Genomic DNA, 23,124 nt, shown 5'->3' on the forward strand with positions numbered 1-23,124 from the left:
AGTGTCCCACGACGATATGGATCCGGCAAAAAACGGATGAAATGTGTGGCCATCAGGTGCAATCCGGCACTAATACAACTCTATGAGAAATATCGGATCCAGCAGAAAAAAAAACAGATATTTTTTTCAAAACTCGCCGGATTGTGCCTGACGGCAAAAACCTGATGTGTGAAATTAGCCAGATAGATATATGGATAGAAACATCTATGTATCTATAGAAAAAAACACGGAAAAAACCAACGTGGGCTCCCGCGCAATTTTCTGCGCCAGAGGAGGCAAGCCGATGGCCGGGGGCCAATATTTGTATCCTGGGAAGGGGGTAATACTAATTGGCCCCTCCCAGGCTATGAATATCAGCCCGCAGCTGTCTGCATAGCCTTTACTGGCTATTAAAATAGGGGGAACCCCCAAAAAATGATGTCGGGTCCCCCTATATTTTATAGCCAGAAAGGCAATGCAGACAGCTGCGGGCTGATATTCATAGGTCTCTTTAAAAACAGGGTAGCACATGTTAAGGAGCTGAAACTCCTAAACCCTTCATCCAATTTTAATGTGGATACCCTCAAATGAAAGCTGAAAGTCTGAACTTCAACTGCATCTGAATTGTTTTGTTTAAAATTCATTGTGATAATGTCTATAACCAAAATTAGAAAACTGTTGTCTCTGTCCAAATATATATGGACCTAACTGTATGTAGTATGTATGTAGTATGTATGTATGTTGTATGTTTGTTGTATGTATTTCGGTGGCAAAAATATAATTATTAATTCCTGTAACTCCACTTTGCGTAAGGCCTCATTCCCACATCAGTATTTTTTCATTAGCGTTTGTATGCCAAAACCAGGAGTGGAACTTACAGAGAAAATTTTACTACAATTGAAAGACTGACCCTTGTTCTGTGTTTTAGAAACACTTTTTGATTTTGGCATAGAAATAACTGATGCAAAAATACTGGCATGTGAATCATAGTAACATAGTAACATAGTAACATAGTTAGTAAGGCCGAAAAAAGACATTTGTCCATCCAGTTCAGCCTGTATTCCATTATAATAAATACCCAGATCTACGTCCTTCTACAGAACCTAATAATTGTATGATACAATATTGTTCTGCTCCAGGAAGACATCCAGGCCTCTCTTGAACCCCTCGACTGAGTTCGCCATCACCACCTCCTCAGGCAAGCAATTCCAAGCAATTCCAGATTCTCACTGCCCTAACAGTAAAGAATCCTCTTCTAAATGAGAATTTTGTTACCATTTTTCCCTCCATAAATTTCAACCCATATGGACTCGACATCCTCATTCCCTTCGCTAATATCCTCCCTTAAAGTGGACTTTAGACAAGACTTTACATAGAGACAAACCCCTCCTCCTCTCCGATTTTTACGATCCTTTCTAAACAGACTGTAACCCTGTAAGTTAACTGCCCAGTCATAGCTTTCATCTAACCATGTCTCGGTTATTCCCACTATGTCAAAGTTACCTGTAGATATTTCTGCTTCTAGTTCTTCCATCTTGTTTGTCAGGCTTCTGGCGTTTGTGAGCATGCAGTTCAGAGGATTTTGTTTTGTTCCAATCTCCTCACTGTGGATTGTTTTAGAAATGTTCTTACCTCCCTTCTGAGTATGTTTTCCTGGGTCGTCTTTGTTCGAGTCTAATGATTTTCTTCCCGTCCCCTCTTCTTCTAGTTTAACGCCCTCCTGATGAGTGTAGCGAGTCTTCTGGCGAATGTGTGTTTCCCAGGTTTGTTGAGGTGTAGTCCGTCTCTGGCGAGGAGTCCATCATACCAGTAATTCACACCGTGGTCCAGGAATCCAAATCCTTGTTGTCTGCACCATCGTCTTAGCCAGTTGTTTGCATCAAGGATCCTGTTCCATCTCCTGGTGCCATGCCCGTCTACTGGAAGGATAGAAGAAAAAACTACCTGTGCATCCAGTTCCTTTACTTTCTTCCCCAACTCTTCAAAGTCCTTGCAGATTGTCGGTAGGTCCTTCCTTGCCGTGTCATTGGTGCCAACATGTATCAGAAGAAATGGGTGGACGTCCTTGGAGCTGAAGAGCTTTGGTATCCTATCGGTCACATCCTTGATCATCGCACCTGGAAGGCAGCATACTTCTCTTGCAGTTATGTCCGGTCTGCAGATGGCTGCTTCGGTGCCTCTCAGTAGTGAGTCTCCCACCACCACCACTCTTCGTTGCTTCTTGGCTGTACTTTTTGCTGTCACTTGTTGCTGTGTGCCCTTTTCTTTTTTGCTTGCTGTTATTGCTTCATTCTTAGGTGTGCCATCTTCATCCTCTACAAAGATTTGATATCGGTTCTTCAGTTGTGTGGTTGGTGATTTCTCCATGGTCTTCTTGCTTCTTTTGGTCACATGCTTCCACTCATCTGCTTTTGGAGGTTCTCTGACACTTTTTGCACCTTCTGTGACCAGTAGAGATGCTTCTGTTCTGTCTAGAAAGTCTTCATTCTCTTTGATGAGTTTCAAAGTTGCTATTCTTTCTTCCAGACCCCGCACCTTTTCTTCTAAAAGGGCCACTAGTCTACACTTCTGACAGGTGAAATTTAATTCTTCTTCTGGTCGATCTGTGAATCAGGCCTTAATAACTGAAAATCCTGTGAAAGTTAACAAACTACCTGACAGCAGTTTTGAATATATTGGGTTGAGCTCAAAGGGCCCAGAGTCACTTCAAAGCTTAATTGGACTCTAACAAATAGGTTTTGTAAATTTTCTCAAAAAAAATGAAAATTTGCTGCAAAATTTTTACCTTTGTGATATGCTAACAAAATAAAACAACATTTGACAAATGGTGTATGTGTAAGGTAGACATAAGGTAAATGTTATTTATTAACTAGTTTGTGTGTTATGACTATTTGGAATAAAGGTAGAAACATTCATGATTTAAAAATTGCTAATTTTTTTGTCATATTTCTGATATATTCATAAATGAAAAACATATCGACCCCAATTTACAACTATAATAAAGTATATAGTGTCACGAAAAAAGCAGTCTTAAAATCACTGGGACGTGTTGAAACATATGTGTTATTGCCACATACAGCAACATATATTAAATTTGAAAAATGTGGCTTTGTCACTACCGGGTTAAGTACCTAAACCTTAGCCAATGTCATTCTTTAAATTTCCCTAATGAATGTAAGCTATCCTTCTGACATGCAATATAATCGTACCAGGCTAATTTCTATGTAAAAGATAGAGTTGGATAGCATTTACATCTTTACTATTTCATTATAGAACCTGCAATCGTAAAGAACTTAATGACTGGGATCATCACCACCACTTCTATATCTCTGACCTGGGAGGAACCAGTTGGAAATGCAAGTTCTTATGAAATCCAGATTCTGGGCAATCCTACTTTCAATAAAACTGTGGCTTCAACTATTTTTACACTTAAAGGCTTAACACCTGGGAATTATTACACATTACTGGTCACTGCTATGGTTGGGGAGAATAATGTGTCTGGAAACAGTTCAGTAATATCTGTGTATACAAGTGAGTATTTATTATATTCAAATTTTCACATTCTATGTAATTAACAGTATTTTGATCCAAAATGCATTAATGTTACTATAGTAATAAATTTGAAGTGACAGATAAGGTTTACCATTTTATTTCTTTTACTTACAATGATGATGTCATTGTCTTACTGTCCCCTAAAGGGATGAACAGGCCCATAGAAGTTCAGGTTCAGCGACTGAACATTAGTCCAAAGTTTGGTTCGGGTACCAGATCTGTACCCGAACTTTAACCAGAACCCAAACCAAATAGAAGCCAAAGGGGACAAGAGCTTTGGTGCTGTAAAATGGTTTTAATAAGGACTAGGGGGCTGCCAAAGGAATCTTTCTCTCTTTTCCCAAAACTCCAAACACTAAAACGTACTTCCGGAAGAAGTCCATTTTCGACGTTGAGCACCAGACGCATAGTGTTTGGTACTAACCTCAAACTTTATAGTTCGGGTTTGCTCATGTCTAGTAATAAAATAATCATGTTATCAGAGATTGATTTTGCTATAAATATTTGGGATTCAATTTGCACTAGTCTAGCACAATGTCAGCCAGTTAGCTGCCATATTTCTGTATTATGATAGCTAGGAAGGATTTGTAAAAAAATATTAAACTTTTAGGCTTTATTCACATGTCAGCATTTTTGCATTAGTGTTTGCATGCCAAAGGCAGGAGGGGAATTTGAAGAGAAAAGCTATAATTGAAAGATTGACATTTGTTTTGTGATTTGAAGACACTCCTGGTTTTTGCATACAAATACTGATGAAATGCTAATGTAAAAATACTGAGCTCTCAGACTCACTATTCCTTAGCCTTTAGTGATGAGTGAGTGTACTCATTGCTCTGGTTTTCCCGAGCATGCTCAGGTGTCCTCCGAGTATTTTTTTATGCTCGGAGATTTAGTTTTCATCGTGGCAGCTGAATGATTTACAGCTACTAGCCTGCTTGATTACATCTGGGGATTCCTTAGCAACCAGGCAACCCCCACATGTACTCACTTTGGCTAATAGCTGTAAATAATTCAGCTGGGATGACAACTAAATCTCCGAGCAGTCATAAATACTCAGAGGTCACCCGAGCGTGCTCGGGGAAAACCCTAGCAATGAGTAAACTCACTCATCACTATTAGCCTTCTTACTCCTATTAGCCTTCTTACGCCTATAACACCTCCATCTGTTTATATACATAACAAAAAGCAAAGTACAATAATCTTTTAACAAAACAAGTCACTGACTGGTACAGGAGGAGAGAGGACCCTGCCACAAGGGCTCAATCTACAGGGGATGGGTGAGGACACGGTAGGTGAGGGTTTTGCATTCTACATGACCATTTGTAGTGCAGTGTGTGCCATAGACATCAATAATGTGCCAAGATGGTACCAAAGAAAAGGGAAGTTCATGCCGCAAATGACAGACTGTTTCACAGTTCTATAGGCAGAGTAATAATAAGGTATGACTCACATGAAAGCATAATTTAAAAAAGGCATTTTTATAAAAAAAAGTATTAAATGAGTATGAGTATTAGAATGATCAACTTTGGTTTGGCTGTAATCTCCCATAGATGCAGTAGAGAATCATGATATTTAGGTGATATTTAGGTGCATCATTGTTCTACATATGAGGCCAGTGTACAAGCCAAAGAATAGGTAAAACTTGGGTACATGTATTTTGGATAACAACACGATTTACCAAGTAGTCATGTTCATTTGGTAAACAATTACAATAGACAGTGCCCACCACACATTTTAAATTGAAATACTAGTAAACCCCAAATAACACTAGTATTGGGTCTCATACCCTTAAGGTACCGCCACACTAAGCGACGCTGCAGCGATACCGACAACGATCCGGATCGCTGCAGCGTCGCTGTTTGGTCGCTGGAGAGCTGTCACACAGACCGCTCTCCAGCGACCAACGATGCCGGTAACCAGGGTAAACATCGGGTTACAAAGTGCAGGGCCGCGCTTAGTAACCCGATGTTTACCCTGGTTACCATCGTTAAAGTAAAAAAAACAACCACTACATACTTACCTACCGCTGTCTGTCCCCGGCGCTCTGCTTCTCTGCTCTGGCTGTGAGCACAGCGGCCGGAAAGCAGAGTGGTGACGTCACCGCTGTGCTTTCCGGCTGCCCGGCGCTCACAGCCAGAGCAGAGAAGCCCAGCGCCGGGGACAGACAGCGGTAGGTAAGTATGTAGTGGTTGTTTTTTTTACTTTAACGATGGTAACCAGGGTAAACATCGGGTTACTAAGCGCGGCCCTGCGCTTAGTAACCCGATGTTTACCCTGGTTACCAGCGAAGACATCGCTGAATCGGTGTCACACACGCCGATTCAGCGATGTCAGCGGGACGTCCAGCGACGAAACAAAGTTCTGGACTTTCTGCCCCGACCAGCGATATCACAGCAGGGGCCTGATCGCTGTTGCCTGTCACACTGGACGATATCGCTAGCCAGGACGCTGCAACGTCACGGATCGCTAGCGATATCGTCTAGTGTGACGGTACCTTTAGATACATCCATAAAGAGGTTTAGATGCCATACTGGGATCACTTTCCATAGTTTTCCATTTTAGTTGTAAGTGTAAGTGTCATGACGCCTGAGAACCAATCCTATAAAACTTGCAGTCCCGAAGCCAACTAGCTGCCACTCCTTTGTGAGCCCAGCAGTGTGACATAATCACAAGTGCCGGCCACATTGCTGTACTGGTGAAAACCCACTTAACAATTTACAGTATGTGTCTCACTGGTAAATTAGGTGGGTACAGCATCTTTGGCACAATGTATTGGACAATAAAATAGCACATTCACAATTTTCACTCTGCAACACCCACTGTGTGCTAATTTCCAGAAAATAAATGTGAGGTCAAAATTGTTACTACACCCTTTTAAGTCTTTTAACAAAACCTTGAGGAATTTAGTTTCCAAAATAGTAGCCACATCTGAGGATTTATTTTATTATTTCAGCTGCTATATAAATCACGAAATTAGCTTTCCTTTTGATAAAAAAATAAGGGCCACATGTATGGTGTTTTTAAAACCAGGAAACACAGAACAATAATTGGAAAGCTATGTAAGCAAATTACAGGCCGACTGTATATAACACACTAAATATGTACCTGATAACTTCCGTATAATAATTATTATGACACATACAGAATATAGTAGTTGCTTTTCTATATGTTATATACACTGGTTTATATGTAAAGATTGTCCATGTTACAACAGTTGATAGATAGACATCTTTTATTCTTTTCAGCTATGTTAATAACTATTTGTTTCTAACCAGGGCAATTATTAAAATCTAATTAATTGTAAAATGACACCTGTCACTCTGAAAATGCTATTTGTATTTAGATAAAAGTTTAATCTGCAGGTAAATAGTGTTCTGATGCTGCCTGGCTACTTTGCTGAAAATGCAGCTACCAGGAGAAAATTAACTGCTTTCTTCCCAGGATCCACTGGCTTTCAGTTAAGGGGGTGTGTACAGAATGGTTACATCACTGCTCACTATACTGTGCACTATACTGTGAGTGGCGGCTGTAAGCGTGGCCCAGGACTTTAATTGACCACTCTCTCTGCACAAATGTGCTGCAGAGCAGCATGTTAATTCAAGTTCCAGGGTTCCAGGGTACACTTGTAGTATAGTCAGTGAAAAGAGGGAGACACAAAAGCGCAAATAGGGTCTTATCAAACGTTACACAAAGTTGCCCACCAAGAGAACTACTCACCTAGTGAGATTGAAGAAAGGGCATATATTAATGGCGGCTGCTGCAGATCCACAGGTCAGTGCAGGACCTGATTGAAGCACACACTTAGATAGGAGAAAAAAGGATCATCCCTGCGCTGCCGCAAGAAGAATTTCAAAAATTGTAGAGGTTTTCAACGTGGTTTATTCTACGCGTTTCAGGGTTCAGGTGACCCCTTCATCAGGGCATACCACAAATATTGACAATATTTCCTTGTGCCACAACTATAGCTCTGACCTTCCTATGGTACCTGGCACCAAGATGTTGGGAGCAAATCCTTCAAAGTGATAGTCCAGCTGGAATACAACATACTTGCATTTTCTCTATGCCAGTAATGATACTACAAAGATAGCCAAGCCGAACTCTAATATTTGCTTAGAAATTTTTTTTAGCCAGTGGAAAAATGATAACTTACTAAGGGTGAATAGCCCTGCAAGTTACCAGGTGGTACCTCCATGGATCAAACTTGATTTCCCAGCATACCCATAGATATAATTTGCTGGATTTAGAAATCGGGGCACCTTGAACTCTTTTTTTCTCAAACGATTGATGAACAATGTCTGTAATCTGGCAAGGTTCCACAGTACAATGTTGCCCAGATGATCATACCACCTCTGCTGACTTGCCTTCTTCCTATGGTGGACGTTGGGGCCCATTATAGCTTTCAGTGTTAGTCCGGGGTCACACTTGCGAGAACATTGCGAGAGACTCGCGCAAGTCTCTTGACTCAATACCCATCACTGCTACAGGCGCTCAAGACCACAGCGTGTGGCTGCATTTATTTCTATGCAGTCACACGCTCCGGTCCCGAGTACCGGCTGCAGTGCCGGGTATTGAGGCGAGAATCTCTCACCTTGCACTCACAAGTGTGACCTCGGCTTTAGGCAGGGTTCAGCATAGACACTCTAAACTGGTCTGAGGCTTAGCAACACCATACAAAGCGCTTGATGAGCTTTGTGCGCTCACATTTTTTTTTATTTCTTGCAGACAGAATTATCATTTGCAGCAATTGGTGCTAAAGTAGCTTCTTTGTATGATGGGACCACACAGATTACCATCAATCCCCAAATGCACCATTGTGCTCTATGCTCCATGATCCTGTTGCTGCTTCATTTGTAGTCCTTCTATAGATGATTTTTAATACGTCCTAACCACTGCATCCCAGGAAAATACAAGATGACCAGTCATGTTGGAGATGCTTTGACACAATTCTCTAACTAGCAACATTTGGGATACCACTTGGCCAAAGTCACCCAGATTCTTACTCTTGTCTATTTTTCTTAATTCCAACAGACCACTTAAGGAACTGAGTGTTCACGTATATTCTAATGTATCTGATCCTTTGCCAAACGCTATCGTCAACAGAGTCAACGTTATTTACATCACATGTTACCTGTCATTATTTTCAATGCTTGATTGGTTTATGCGTGCATACAATTTTTTTTTTAATTATTATTCTCATTGAATTTCACTTTGTTCATCACCGGTGACTGCAGTTTCCTGACTTGCTTCCTTCCACTTTTCTTTGGCAAGCAGATTTTACATTTCTATTGCCAACACAATAATGGCAGCGCATAATTACGTGCTGTCATGATGTAGTATGTACACAGTATGATATTTCTTTATATTGTAGTGTATAGAAGCTTCCATAGTGGATGTAAGTGTTTTTCATGGTAACATTGTGTTTTCAGAAATATTTTTTATGCCTCATTGACAACAAACAATTCAATACAGAAATAAAAATAAAATAAAAATAAAAATGTTTGCCATTCAGTAACCATATCTTTACGTCTATGACTAGTTTAATTTGTAATTTTAAGCATTGCAGTTAATAGCTCAGGAATTCTTGCTGTTACCTTTCACCTATACGGCTTTTACTGCTTTTTACCAGTTTTTGTTGACAAAATGGCAGTCTTAGTATGGTTCTTCTATTAAAGTTACTTTAATAAAATAATATATTTACACAGTGAGCAATAAATACTTCCATTCATTTCACACATGAAATCAACATTGAATAGATTGGGAAAAATAACCAGGTAGCTAAATATAAGGAATATGTAATAAGAAGTATGCTTCTTTATGTGTGTGAGACAAAATATATTGTATAATTTACAGGAATTACTTATAATTACAGGACCAGCCACTGTAACCGAGCTAAAAGCCTCTATAATAAACAGCAGCACAATATATGTCAGCTGGCTGCTTCCAGAAGGTAACAGAAGCTCCTATCTGATAGACGTGATAGGAGATCCACCGCAGAGCTTCACAGTGCTTTCTGAATCGGTAATTATTACTAACCTCCACATTGGGAACCAGTACACATTGCGGATCACTGCAGTTGCAGGCAATGGACTTCAAGGCGGAAACAAGGAGCTTTTTATATTAGGTGAGTTAGCATTGATACATTTTAATATTCAACACATAATTTTTTTCTTATCTGGCTACAGGAATTGTTTGGACACTTGACAACCTCCCTTAGTTATATTTTATCTATACTCTAGATTATATCCAGTTTAATAGGTTATGCAAATTGGCTCTTATCCAAAACATGCAGTAGATAGCTGTCTTTCTAGTGCCTCTTAAGGTACCGTCACATTTAGCGACGCTGCAGCGATCTAGACAACGATCCCGATCGCTGCAGCGTCGCTGTGATCGCTGGAGAGCTGTCACACAGACAGCTCTCCAGCGACCAACTATGCGAAGTCCTCTGGTAACCAGGGTAAACATCGGGTTACTAAGTGCAGGGCCGCGCTTAGTAACCCGATGTTTACCCTGATTACCAGTGTAAATGTAAAAATAAACAAACACTACATACTTACATTCCGGTGTCTGTCCCCCGGCGCTGTTCTTTCCTGCACTGACTGTGAGCGCCGGCCGGCCGTAAAGCACAGCGGTGATGTCACCGCTGTAATCTGCTTTACGGCTGGCCGGCACTGACAGTGCAGGGAAGCAGAACGCCGAGGGACACGACAGACACCGGAATGTCAGTATGCAGTGTTTGTTTTTTTTTACATTTTTTTACATTTACACTGGTAACCAGGGTAAACATTGGGTTACTAAGCGCGGCCCTGGTTACCAGTGAAGACATCGCTGAATCGGCATCACACACGCCGATTCAGTGATGTCTGCGGGAGATCCAGCGATGAAATAAAGTTCTGGACTTTCTGCTCCGACCAACGATGTCACAGCAGGATCCAGATCGCTTGGGTGGATAAAGACAAAAATAGACATAGAATTGGCGATTCTGAGAAATTCTGACCACTACTATGTGGAAATTGTCCACAAGGAGAGACAGATGATAACATTGCACAATACTTGTTTTCTGTTATTTTTCTGATAATAAAAAGATGAAGAATAACCATTTCTTTAACAATTCCCCTCTTTTTATCATCTGATCTACCTTGATCATCTGATCCCTTCCTGTTACTCAGGTCTGCAAGATAACCCTACTTCACAAAATACATGGCTTATCCGGTGTATATCATGGGATACCGATATGCTGTGTATTCTCTGATATTTCTTTAACAATGTACAGCACAAAATGCAAGTGTGAAAGGAGCCTTATAGTCCGAAAAATACAGTATGTAAAAAACTTTATCATGATGTATTGCTTCTTCCACAATTGCAGGAAACATCACTGCTACACTCATCACCACTACCTCTTTCTGGCTAAACTGGGATTCCTATTTTGGTGAGAATACAACTTACAGCATTTCTGTCTATGGAGAACCATCCAGCAACTGGACTGTGAATACTACATCAATACAGATCACTAATCTGACATCTGGGAATTTCTACAACATACAGATTTCTGCATATAATAGATTTTCGGTTTTATATGGTTTCGTTGGTCAGATCAGTCTGTACACACGTAAGTACTATTTGTTCTTTTCTTTCTTTTTTCTATTGGCTGATAACCTATGTAGAATTTTAGGCAAAACTAAACAGAAATTTATGTTATACAGCCTAAACATAGTGGGATTAACAGGAATGTGTTGGGGAATGGTCTTTCTTGTCATCATACTGGATCAATACTTGGGCTTTTTCAATCAAAACTCATATTTATTTTAAGTAAAAATACAAAACAAAACAAAATCATTAGCCCAGCAAAGTAGAGATTGGATTGAATCTCCCTTTTGGCACAAGTAGCAAGTCCTGCACATCTTCCCCACATTCCCTTCAATACACAATATTCCATTACCCAGAATCACAGAGTCTTAAAAACACACACAGTTGGATGCAAATTAGAAAAATATATATATTACAGCCCCAGATGCCAATTTTGTGTTCTTTAAGTGTCAGAGCAAAGCATTATCATACTGTAAATAAGGCAGCCGCAGGACACTGCGCTCATCATCAGAGCATATGTCCTATACTGTGGCTGCTTCAGCTGTGAACTGGGCATGCCCCTGGGCTATCAGATGTGAGACATGCAGTGACAGCATCTCAAATATAGTATTCGAGCACGCTGGAGATACTTTTGTTAGCACCCAAGCACAGCGTCAGACTGGAGCACCTCGGGCCCACCAGAGAAAATCGTTCTTGAGGCCCACTATGTAGCTACATAGAAATAAACACAAGACCAGCAATTGTGTGGTAAAACACGCTAAAGTTAGGGTATAATATAAGGTGGTACACGTCCTAATTATGTAGCAGGGGTTGGGGTAGCCCCCTCATAGAATATAAAGTAGCCCCCTCATAGAATATAATGCAGCCCCCTTCATAGAATATAATGCAGCCCCCTCATGGAATATAATGCAGCCTGTTATGAATAGGTAATTCAGAACCACAATGGACCTTGAAGTTCAGAGCACACAAGTGACCTGACAAAAACCACAAAACATAGGACGAGCTCTGAGACGTGGAAACTCTGCTGACCGCAATCCCTAAACCTATCAAACCACACTAGAGGTAGCCGTGGATTGCGCCTAACGCTCCCTATGCAACTCGGCACAGCCTGAGAAACTAGCTAGTCCTGAAGATAGAAGAATAAGCCTACCTTGCCTCAGAGAAATTCCCCAAAGGAAAAGGCAGCCCCCCACATATAATGACTGTGAGTTAAGATGAAAATACAAACACAGAGATGAAATAGATTTAGCAAAGTGAGGCCCGACTTACCGAATAGACCGAGGATAGGAAAGATAGCTCTGCGGTCAACACAAAAACCTACAAACAACCACGCAGAGGGGCAAAAAGACCCTCTGCACCGACTAACGGTACGGAGGTGCTCCCTCTGCGTCCCAGAGCTTCCAGCATACAAGAAAAACCAAAAAAGCAAGCTGGCCAGAAAATATAGCAACAAAAGAAACACAAGCAGAACTTAGCTTATGCTGAGCAGACAGGCCACAGGAACGATCCAGGAGGAAGCAAGACCAATACTAGAACATTGACTGGAGGCCAGGATCAAAGCACTAGGTGGAGTTAAATAGAGCAGCACCTAACGACTTAACCTCATCACCTGAGGAAGGAAACTCAGAAGCCGCAGTACCACTCGTGACCACAGGAGGGAGCTTGATCACAGAATTCACAACAGTACCCCCCCCCTTGAGGAGGGGCCACCGAACCCTCACCAGAGCCCCCAGGCCGACCAGGATGAGCCATATGAAAGGCACGAACAAGATAGGCAGCATGGACATCAGAGGCAAAGACCCAGGAATTATCTTCCTGACCATAACCCTTCCACTTAACCAGATACTGGAGTTTCCATCTCGAAACATGAGAATCCAAAATCTTCTCCACTATATACTCCAACTCCCCCTCCACCAAAACCGGGGCAGGAGGATCAACAGATGGAACCACAGACACCACGTATCTCCGCAACAATGACCTATGGAATACGTTATGGATGGAAAAAGAATCTGGAAGGGTCAAACGAAAAGACACAGGATTAAGAACCTCAGAAATCCTATACGGACCAATGAAACGAGGCTTAAACTTAGGAGAGGAAACCTTCATAGGAATATAACGAGATGACAACCAAACCAAATCCCCCAACACGAAGTCGGGGACCCACACAGCGTCTGCGATTAGCGAAACGTTGAGCCTTCTCCTGGGACAAGGTCAAATTGTCCACTACATGAGTCCAAATCCGCTGCAACCTGTCCACCACAGTATCCACACCAGGACAGTCCAAAGACTCAACCTGCCCTGAAGAGAAACGAGGATGGAACCCAGAATTGCAGAAAAACGGTGAAACCAAGGTAGCCGAGCTGGCCCGATTATTAAGAGCGAACTCAGCCAATGGCAAAAAGGACACCCAATCATCCTGATCAGCAGAAACAAAACATCTCAGATATGTTTCCAAGGTCTGATTGGTTCGTTCAGTCTGGCCATTTGTCTGAGGATGGAAAGCCGAGGAAAAAGACAAATCAATGCCCATCCTAGCACAAAAGGCTCGCCAAAACCTCGAAACAAACTGGGAACCTCTGTCAGAAACGATGTTCTCTGGAATGCCATGTAAACGAACCACATGCTGGAAGAACAATGGCACCAAATCAGAGGAAGAAGGTAATTTAGACAAGGGTACCAAATGGATCATCTTAGAGAAGCGATCACAAACTACCCAAATGACCAACATTTTTTGAGAGACGGGGAGATCCGAAATAAAATCCATAGAGATATGTGTCCAAGGCCTCTTCGGGATCGGCAAGGGCAAAAGCAACCCACTGGCACGAGAACAGCAGGGCTTAGCCCGAGCACAAATCCCACAGGACTGCACAAAAGAACGCACATCCCGCGACAGAGACGGCCACCAAAAGGATCTAGCCACCAAATCTCTGGTACCAAAGATTCCAGGATGACCAGCCAACACCGAACAATGAACCTCAGAGATAACTTTATTCGTCCACCTATCAGGGACAAACAGTTTCTCTGCTGGGCAACGATCAGGTTTATTAGCCTGAAATTTTTGCAGCACCCGCTGCAAATCAGGGAAGATGGCAGACACAATTACTCCCTCTTTGAGAATACCCGCCGGCTCAGGCAAACCCAGAGAGTCGGGCACAAAACTCCTAGACAGGGCATCCGCCTTCACATTTTTAGAGCCCGGAAGGTACGAAACCACAAAGTCAAAACGGGAGAAAAACAGCGACCAATGGGCCTGTCTAGGATTCAACCGTTTAGCAGACTCGAGATAAGTCAAGTTCTTGTGATCAGTCAAGACCACCACGCGATGCTTAGCTCCTTCAAGCCAATGACGCCACTCCTCGAATGCCCACTTCATGGCCAGCAACTCTCGATTGCCAACATCATAATTTCACTCAGCAGGCGAAAACTTCCTGGAAAAGAAGGCGCATGGCTTCATCACCGAGCAATCATCACCTCTTTGCGACAAAACAGCCCCCGCTCCAATTTCAGAAGCATCAACCTCAACCTGGAACGGAAGCGAAACATCTGGTTGACACAACACAGGGGCAGAAGAAAAACGACGCTTTAACTCTTGAAAAGCTTCCACAGCAGCAGAAGACCAATTGACCACATCAGCACCCTTCTTGGTCAAATCGGTCAATGGTTTAGCAATACTAGAAAAATTACAGATGAAGCGACGATAAAAATTAGCAAAGCCAAGGAATTTTTGCAGACTCTTCAGAGATGTCGGCTGAGTCCAATCATAAATGGCCTGGACCTTAACAGGGTCCATCTCGATGGTAGAAGGGGAAAAAATGAACCCCAAAAATGAAATCTTCTGAACACCAAAGAGACACTTTGATCCCTTCACAAACAAAGAATTAGCACGCAGGACCTGGAACACCATTCTGACCTGCTTCACATGAGACTCCCAATCATCCGAGAAGACCAAAATATCATCCAAGTACACAATCAGGAATTCATCCAGGTACTCTCGGAAGATGTCATTCATAAAGGACTGAAATACTGATGGAGCATTGGCAAGTCCGAATGGCATAACTAGGTACTCAAAATGGCCCTCGGGCGTATTAAATGCAGTTTTCCATTCATCTCCCCGTTTAATACGCACAAGATTATATGCACCACGAAGATCTATCTTGGTGAACCAACTAGCCCCCTTAATCCGAGCAAACAAATCAGATAGCAGCGGCAAGGGGTACTGAAATTCGACCGTGATTTTATTTAGAAGGCGGTAATCAATACAAGGTCTCAGCGAACCATCCTTCTTGGCCACAAAAAAGAACCCTGCTCCCAATGGCGATGACGACGGCCGAATATGACCCTTCTCCAAGGATTCTTTTACGTAACTCCGCATAGCGGCGTGCTCATGTACAGATAAATTAAACAGTCGACCCTTAGGAAACTTACTACCAGGAATCAACTCGATAGCACAATCACAATCCCTATGCGGAGGTAGGGCATTGGACTTGGGCTCATCGAATACATCCCGGTAATCAGACAAGAACTCTGGGACCTCAGAAGGGGTGGATGATGAGATAGACAGAAATGGAACATCACCATGTACCCCCTGACAACCCCAGCTGGACACAGACATTGATTTCCAATCTAATACTGGGTTATGGACTTGTAGCCATGGCAACCCCAACACGACCACATCATGCAGATTTTGCAACACCAGAAAGTGAATATCCTCCTGGTGCGCAGGAGCCATGCACATGGTCAGCTGGTAATATGGTTATATAACACAAAATACCAACGGATATCCAATAAAAACCATATAAATATATATATATATATATATATATATATGTATATAAATATCAATAAAACCCGATGGTGTCTGTGAGCAAAAACCACACGGCCGAGGTTCAATGTGCAATGTGCAAAATAATGCTATCAGCTAGTTCACAAGAGGTAATATATTGCTATCATATACCTTATACCAGAGGTCACTATGTCCCGTGAATCGCGCACCCCTTGGGGTGTAGCATTATTTTGCACATTGCACATTGAACCTCGGCGGTGTGGTTAATCCACCTGTCTGTGGAACATATTATACCCTGTAGGCACTTTGTGCATTGATTGATAGCGTGATTTGCACACAGCACTTTGCACTTTTTAGTGGTGTTGTCGTTCTACTTGATTGTAGCACACATTGTGCCCTGGTGGTACACAGCACAGTGCACTTTTTAGCGGTGTTGTTTATTCACCTGATTATAGCACGTATTGTGCCTTGGTGGTACTTTGAGATTTCTTTTTGCACACTATTGTTGTTATTTTTTGTAGCAGCCCAATTTTAATTTTAGTATATATATTTGGTATATATCTTTTGAAATTTTGGTGGGTTTTTGTAGTGCACTTTACAATATATTATATATTTTTTATTTATTTTTATATAATACTTTTTACTGTTTTTTTTCGCTATCATCAAATGAAATATATATATATATTATATCCAGCAATTTTTACCGGGGTCACCTGTCTATATCCTAAATTGTTTTTATATATATTTTTTGACTGTCCTGTTATATTCGCGTACTATGTATTGAATTTTAATAATTCTTTGTGCCTATTGCCAATATAAATAAAGGCTTATATTTAATAATTCTCTGTGTGGACACACCTTTCTGGCTATCCGGGTTTTGGTTGTGGTTTAGTTCTTTACATGGTCAGCTGGGTCCAATACTGAGGCTTATTCTTGGCCAAAGGCGTAGCATCAATTCCGCTCAATGGAATAAGACACTGCAAGGGCTCCAAGACAAACCCACAGCGCCTAGCAAACTCCAAGTCCATCAAATTCAGGGCAGCGCCTGAATCCACAAATGCCATGACAGAATAGGAAGACAAAGAGCAGATCAAAGTAACAGACAAAAGAAATTTCGACTGTACCGTACCAATGGTGGCAGACTTAGCGAACCGCTTAGTGCACTTAGGACAATCGGAGATAGCATGAGTGGAATCACCACAGTAGAAACACAGCCCATTCTGACGTCTGTGTTCCTGCCTTTCAGCTCTGGTCAAAGTCCTATCGCACTGCATAGGCTCAGGTTTATGCTCAGATAATACCGCCAAATGGTGCACAGATTTACGCTCACGCAAGCGTCAACCGATCTGAATGGCCAAAGACATAGACTCATTCAGACCAGCAGGTATAGGAAATCCCACCATGACATCCTTAAGGGCTTCAGAGAGACCCTTTCTGAAGATTGCTGCCAAAGCACATTCATTCCATTGAGTGAGCACAGACCACTTTCTAAACTTCTGACAATAAATCTCTATCTCATCCTGACCCTGACACAGAGCCAGCAAATTTTTCTCTGCCTGATCCACTGAATTAGGTTCATTGTACAGTAATCTGAGCACCAGAAAAAACGCATCAATATTACATAATGCAGGATCTCCTGGCGCAAGGGAAAATGCCCAGTCTTGAGGGTCGCCACGTAATAAAGAAATAATTATCTTAACTTGTTGAACTGGGTCACCAGAGGAGCGAGGTTTCAACGCCAGAAACAGTTTGGAATTATTTTTGAAACTCAGAAATTTAGCTCTATCTCCAGAAAACAAATCAGGAATAGGAATTCTTGGTTCTAACATAGAATTCTGAACCACAAAGTCTTGAATATTTTGTATTCTTGCAGTGAGAAGATCCACACATGAAGACAGACCTTTAATGTCCATCACCACACCTGTGTCCTGAACCACCCAAATGTCTAGGGGAAAAAAAGGCAAAACACAGTGCAAAGAAAAGAAAATGGTCTCAGAACTTCTTTTTTCCCTCTATTGAGAAGCATAGTACTCAGAACCACAATGGACCTTGAAGTTCTGAGCACACAAGTGACCTGACAAAAACCACAAAACATAGGACGAGCTCTGAGACGTGGAAACTCTGCTGACCGCAATCCCTAAACCTATCAAACCACACTAGAGGTAGCCGTGGATTGCGCCTAACGCTCCCTATGCAACTCAGCACAGCCTGAGAAACTAGCTAGTCCTGATGATAGAAAAATAAGCCTACCTTGCCTCAGAGAAATTCCCCAAAGGAAAAGGCAGCCCCCCACATATAATGACTGTGAGTTAAGATGAAAATACAAACACAGAGATGAAATAGATTTAGCAAAGTGAGGCCCGACTTACCGAATAGACCGAGGATAGGAAAGATAGCTCTGCGGTCAACACAAAAACCTACAAACAACCACGCAGAGGGGCAAAAAGACCCTCCGCACCGACTAACGGTATGGAGGTGCTCCCTCTGCGTCCCAGAGCTTCCAGCAAGCAAGCAAAACCAAAAAAGCAAGCTGGCCAGAAAATATAGCAACAAAAGAAACACAAGCAGAACTTAGCTTATGCTGAGCAGACAGGCCACAGGAACGATCCAGGAGGAAGCAAGACCAATACTAGAACATTGACTGGAGGCCAGGATCAAAGCACTAGGTGGAGATAAATAGAGCAGCACCTAACGACTTAACCTCATCACCTGAGGAAGGAAACTCAGAAGCCGCAGTACCACTCATGACCACAGGAGGGAGCTTGATCACAGAATTCACAACAGCAGCCTACCTCACAGAATATAATGCAGCCCCCTCATAGGGTATAATGCAGTCCCCCACAAAATATAATGCAACCCCCTGAAAAGGTATAGTTCAGCCCCTATATAATATAATGTAGCACCCTCATAGGCTAATATGTAGCCCCCTCATATAGTATAATGCAGCCCCCCATAGAATATACTGTAGCCCCTTCATAGGACATAATGCAGCCCCTCTCATATAGTATGATGTAGCCCCCAGAATATAATGTAGCCCCCTAAGAGAATAATGCAGCCCCCCACAGAATATAATGGAGTCCCCTTAACGTATAACACAGCCCCCTTCATAGGGTATAATGCAGCTCCCCTCTTAGGGTATCATGCAGCCCCTTCCACCTCCATCATTGTCCTCATCACCGCCTCCATCATTGCCTTGTCACCCACCACCCCTATCATTGCCCATTCCACCACCTCCATCATTGCCTCCTCCATCACTACCATTGTTCTTTCCACCACTACCATCATTTTCCTTAACACCACCTCCATCATTGCTTTCTCCCCACCACCTCATTATTTCCCATTCCACTACCTCTGTCATTGCCTCCTCCCCCACAACCACCATTGTCTTTTCCACCACTGCCATCATTTTCTTTTCCACCACCTCCATCATTGCTTTCTCCCTCACCACCCCATCATTGCCCATTCCAACACCTCCATCATTGCCTCCTCCCACCACCACCTTCATTGTCCTTTCCACCACAACCATCATTGCCTTCTCCCCACCACCCCATCATTACACATTCCACCACCTCCATCATTGCCTCCTACCTCACCACCCCATCATCCTTTCCACCACCAACAACAATGCCTTCTCCCCCACCATCCCATCACTGCTCTCTTCATTACCCACTTCATTGCCAATCTCTAATTCAAACATCTCCAATACACACAGCACCGTATCACACACACACACACACACACACACACACACAACACCACACCACATACACGCATGCAGGCAGACAGACAGACACACAGCACCACTCACCTCTCTGCACGTTCCCCACAGCTGCATCACATCCCGGCAGCATCTTCATCACCGGCAGCTTTCTCTCTGAAACAGCCACGCTGAATGATGGTGTCACCCAGCTGCGCCGAGTCAGACAGGAAGCAATGGGCAGTGGGCAGGAAGCAGGACAGCATCATATTCCTGCAGCTCTGCTTCACTGCCAAGCTGCAGAGATCGCTCCTTGCCCGCCAATTGCCCTCAGGGTTAGCCGCCCTGCAGTGTCCCACCTCTGGGGCCTCGATGCAGCCACACCAGAAGTGTCAGCCTCAGCCTGTGGTATTCACTCCACTCCACACCCATGGGGGCATGGGGAAATATGAATATTTATTTCTCTTTAGCAGCGGTGACAGGCTCCTGTCTCCATCTGTTGCCCAGCTGGCACCAGGCAGGCACCCCTGACTCAGGGGCCCCATAGCAGCTGGGTGTGCCGCTATTAGAGACATGCCACTGGCTGGGGGCCCCTGGAGCAGCGGGGGCCATAGGCAGCTGCTGGCCAGTATTCCAGCAGGTGTCAATGCCTGGGCCCACCAGAGAATCCTCCGGTTCTCCGGTGGGCCAGTCCAACTGCCCAAGCGGCTGGGATAACACCGTATCTGATCATATTCGCTCATAACTAATGATAACCTGATCTCACTGCAGAGTATAAGTTGCTTGAGCACAGCAGACATAAGTGTGAATACACCTCAGATGCTGAGAAACTTGTGCTAAGCTGTGGTGTGGGAGTTGTTTATTTCCTGCCATGTCGGTGCCTGTTTATGATTGGTCGGCATCATACATGGGGCGAAATTCATGCCTGCAGTGAAAATTGTCTGATAAAATCCAATTGGACTTCGCAAAAGTTAACTCATTAGGTTCCAAATACTTTTATTGCTAATATCTCAGCAATGGAGAGGCAAAATAATACAAAAATGGTTTATTTCACTCTACAGCCACTATCACATCATGTGTCCAGTTAGTGTACATGTAATACAGTGATCACTGGTGACATTGTACATATGACTACTGTATATAGTATACAGTGTATAATGTCAGTGTACAGGTAACACACTGACTCACCTGTGAGGTCTATAGGTGAAGTCCTTCATTTTCACTTTTCACCTTCATCCAGCACAGACCGCCATCACTTCTTCCAGCCAAGGCTCGTCTCTGCCAAAAATAACACAGTTATCTAGAGCACTGCTTGCAGAGCACATTACTTCATTTTTTCCCAAATTCTACACTATGATGAAGAAGAAAAGATGACATAATGTCGCTCTGCACAGTAACAGGGCTGCCCCCCCATTTAAAACAGTATCCTCAAAAGATAAAATAGATACATAACTGCAGTAATAATATCCCTTAATTAGCCCTTAAAATAATAATATCCCCCATCCAGGCCCCCTTTTGTCTCATTCCAGGCTCCAGCCATATGCCACTGGGGCCTGATGAGTGGAAGAGAAGGGGCCAGATGTGGGCCCCTCTTTTCATCGGGACCCATACGCCAGTCAGGGCAGTAATGCCCTGATGGTGGCCCTGATGGGCTACAATGGTCATGTGAATGCTGGGGAGACCACTGGAGCGGTAAGAAATTGAATAGGAAAGAATTAGTTATTTTATTATTTTAACATAATGTCATTTGTGTCGAGACATGATTTTGAGGCACTTACTAAAATATTTAAGGTCAAGCGATGATCTCCTCCTTTTTGAAGTAATGCCTGTTTGTTAGTGCAGCCTTCCTCAGACTTCATAGCTCCTCTGTACTCATAATAGCATTAATATAAGAGCATGTGATCAAATTATTCCATTAGCCTCCTTTTATTGAAAAACACTGCACATGGCAACAGCTTGTATTTAACTGGAAGAGGCTGGTAGACAGTATTTATTTTGTGGTACTCCGTGAGCAGCCATTTTGAGGTCAGGAAAGCTATACAATATGTGACTAAATAAGTACCAAAATGTCTGCAGCAATTCAAAAATAAAGAGAATGTTTACTTATTAGTAAATGTCATGAAGGTTATGTTCCCAACACATTTGTTGCAAGTGAGATATTTATGGTGATAAGAATAACATTCTGCAAATGTGTTTTTGCCATTAAAAGTATGAAAACTACCGATACCCTTCATTTTATGTAATTGTTCTGAATTTTGCAATAATAAATTACACAGTGGATATAAAAAATCTACACAACACTATTATAGTGCCAAGTTTTTGTAAATACAGCCCAAAAAATTCTAACTACACCATGCCTCATTGTGGGTATGCTGCCTTTGGCTGGAGTCACACACAACGTATACAAAATCAGTCCATTTTATACGGATGAAAATCGCACAAATGTTTCATGAACAGTGATCCGTTTGCAATGCGAGGATGCAATTTTTTTCTCAAAAAAGTATCCGTGTGTCATCCGTATGACATCCGTATGGCGAGATTTTCTCACCGGCTTGCAAAATGGACATATAATGGGTCCATGGGCTCAAATATCCATGCTAGCACGAGTGTGAAAGCACAACCAACATTCAAAAGTGACCAAAACATCACATTCACAGAGAAAAAAATATATATATCTATGGGGACATCTATCTTTAACAAATTCACAGAAACAAAAAAATCCCCAGTGTAAACTAGATAAAAAAGTCTTTATTAGTTAGTTTTAAAACCTATCAAAAACAATAATAATAATAAGTGCACTTAACGTAAACCGTCACCATGACAACAACATATAATAGAAAAGACCAGGGTGATGCCTAGCCCTATACTGCACTACCTGCACCCTACCTACCAGCGGAGGTTGGCACCCTATAATCCTGCGCAGTTGGCGCCCCCGCTCACCGTCGACTCTCCCTCCTACCCCTATTGGGCCCTAATAGGATGGGATGGAAACACATAAACAATCATACAGAAATGATATAGTAAATATGATAGAAAGAAAGGGGGAGTCTATATTACTAACTGCTCTACCCCTACCTGTCAGCGGAGGTTGGCACCCTATTATAGTACGACAGTGGCGCCCCCGCTCAACGACGACTGTCCACTAGCCTGTCCCTTATTGGATGTTTAGGGAAATAGGATATTATATTTGTAATAAAGTGCTGTAGTGCTTGTAAACCATGTCTAAACACTCCCAACGGTTAAACATACATGTATGGATCCTCTTAGTGTAACACACATTCATACACCAGGTACTCCAAACAAAATGTAGTCCGATATACGAAAGATATGAATATCTGGTCTAATGCTCATCCAGATCAGCCTGATGCACTGACTGGACACCAAAATACATAATACGAGACCACTGAGCATAATACCCAGTCAAACCCCAAGAAAAAGACCACAGACAATCAGTACCCTTGTTATTGGGAATCCATACAAAAAACCATTTGGTATTTTAAATAGTATATCTATACACACACTATATTTG

General features: G+C 42.4%; 1 protein-coding gene across 2 annotated transcripts in view; it reads left to right on the top strand.

The window, feature by feature from the left end:
* LOC138638064 (tenascin-X-like) overlaps nucleotides 1–23,124 on the top strand; it is a 366,072-nt gene that overhangs the window by 257,073 nt on the left and 85,875 nt on the right. For both annotated transcript variants that reach the window (XM_069727035.1, XM_069727036.1), the window contains exons 30-32: nucleotides 3,253–3,510; nucleotides 9,401–9,652; nucleotides 10,895–11,137. In XM_069727035.1, coding sequence (XP_069583136.1) covers nucleotides 3,253–3,510; nucleotides 9,401–9,652; nucleotides 10,895–11,137 — 753 coding nt within the window. The remainder of the gene's footprint in view (nucleotides 1–3,252; nucleotides 3,511–9,400; nucleotides 9,653–10,894; nucleotides 11,138–23,124) is intronic.

Source organism: Ranitomeya imitator, chromosome 5, assembly GCF_032444005.1.
Source record: "Ranitomeya imitator isolate aRanImi1 chromosome 5, aRanImi1.pri, whole genome shotgun sequence".
Lineage (NCBI taxonomy): Eukaryota > Metazoa > Chordata > Amphibia > Anura > Dendrobatidae > Ranitomeya > Ranitomeya imitator.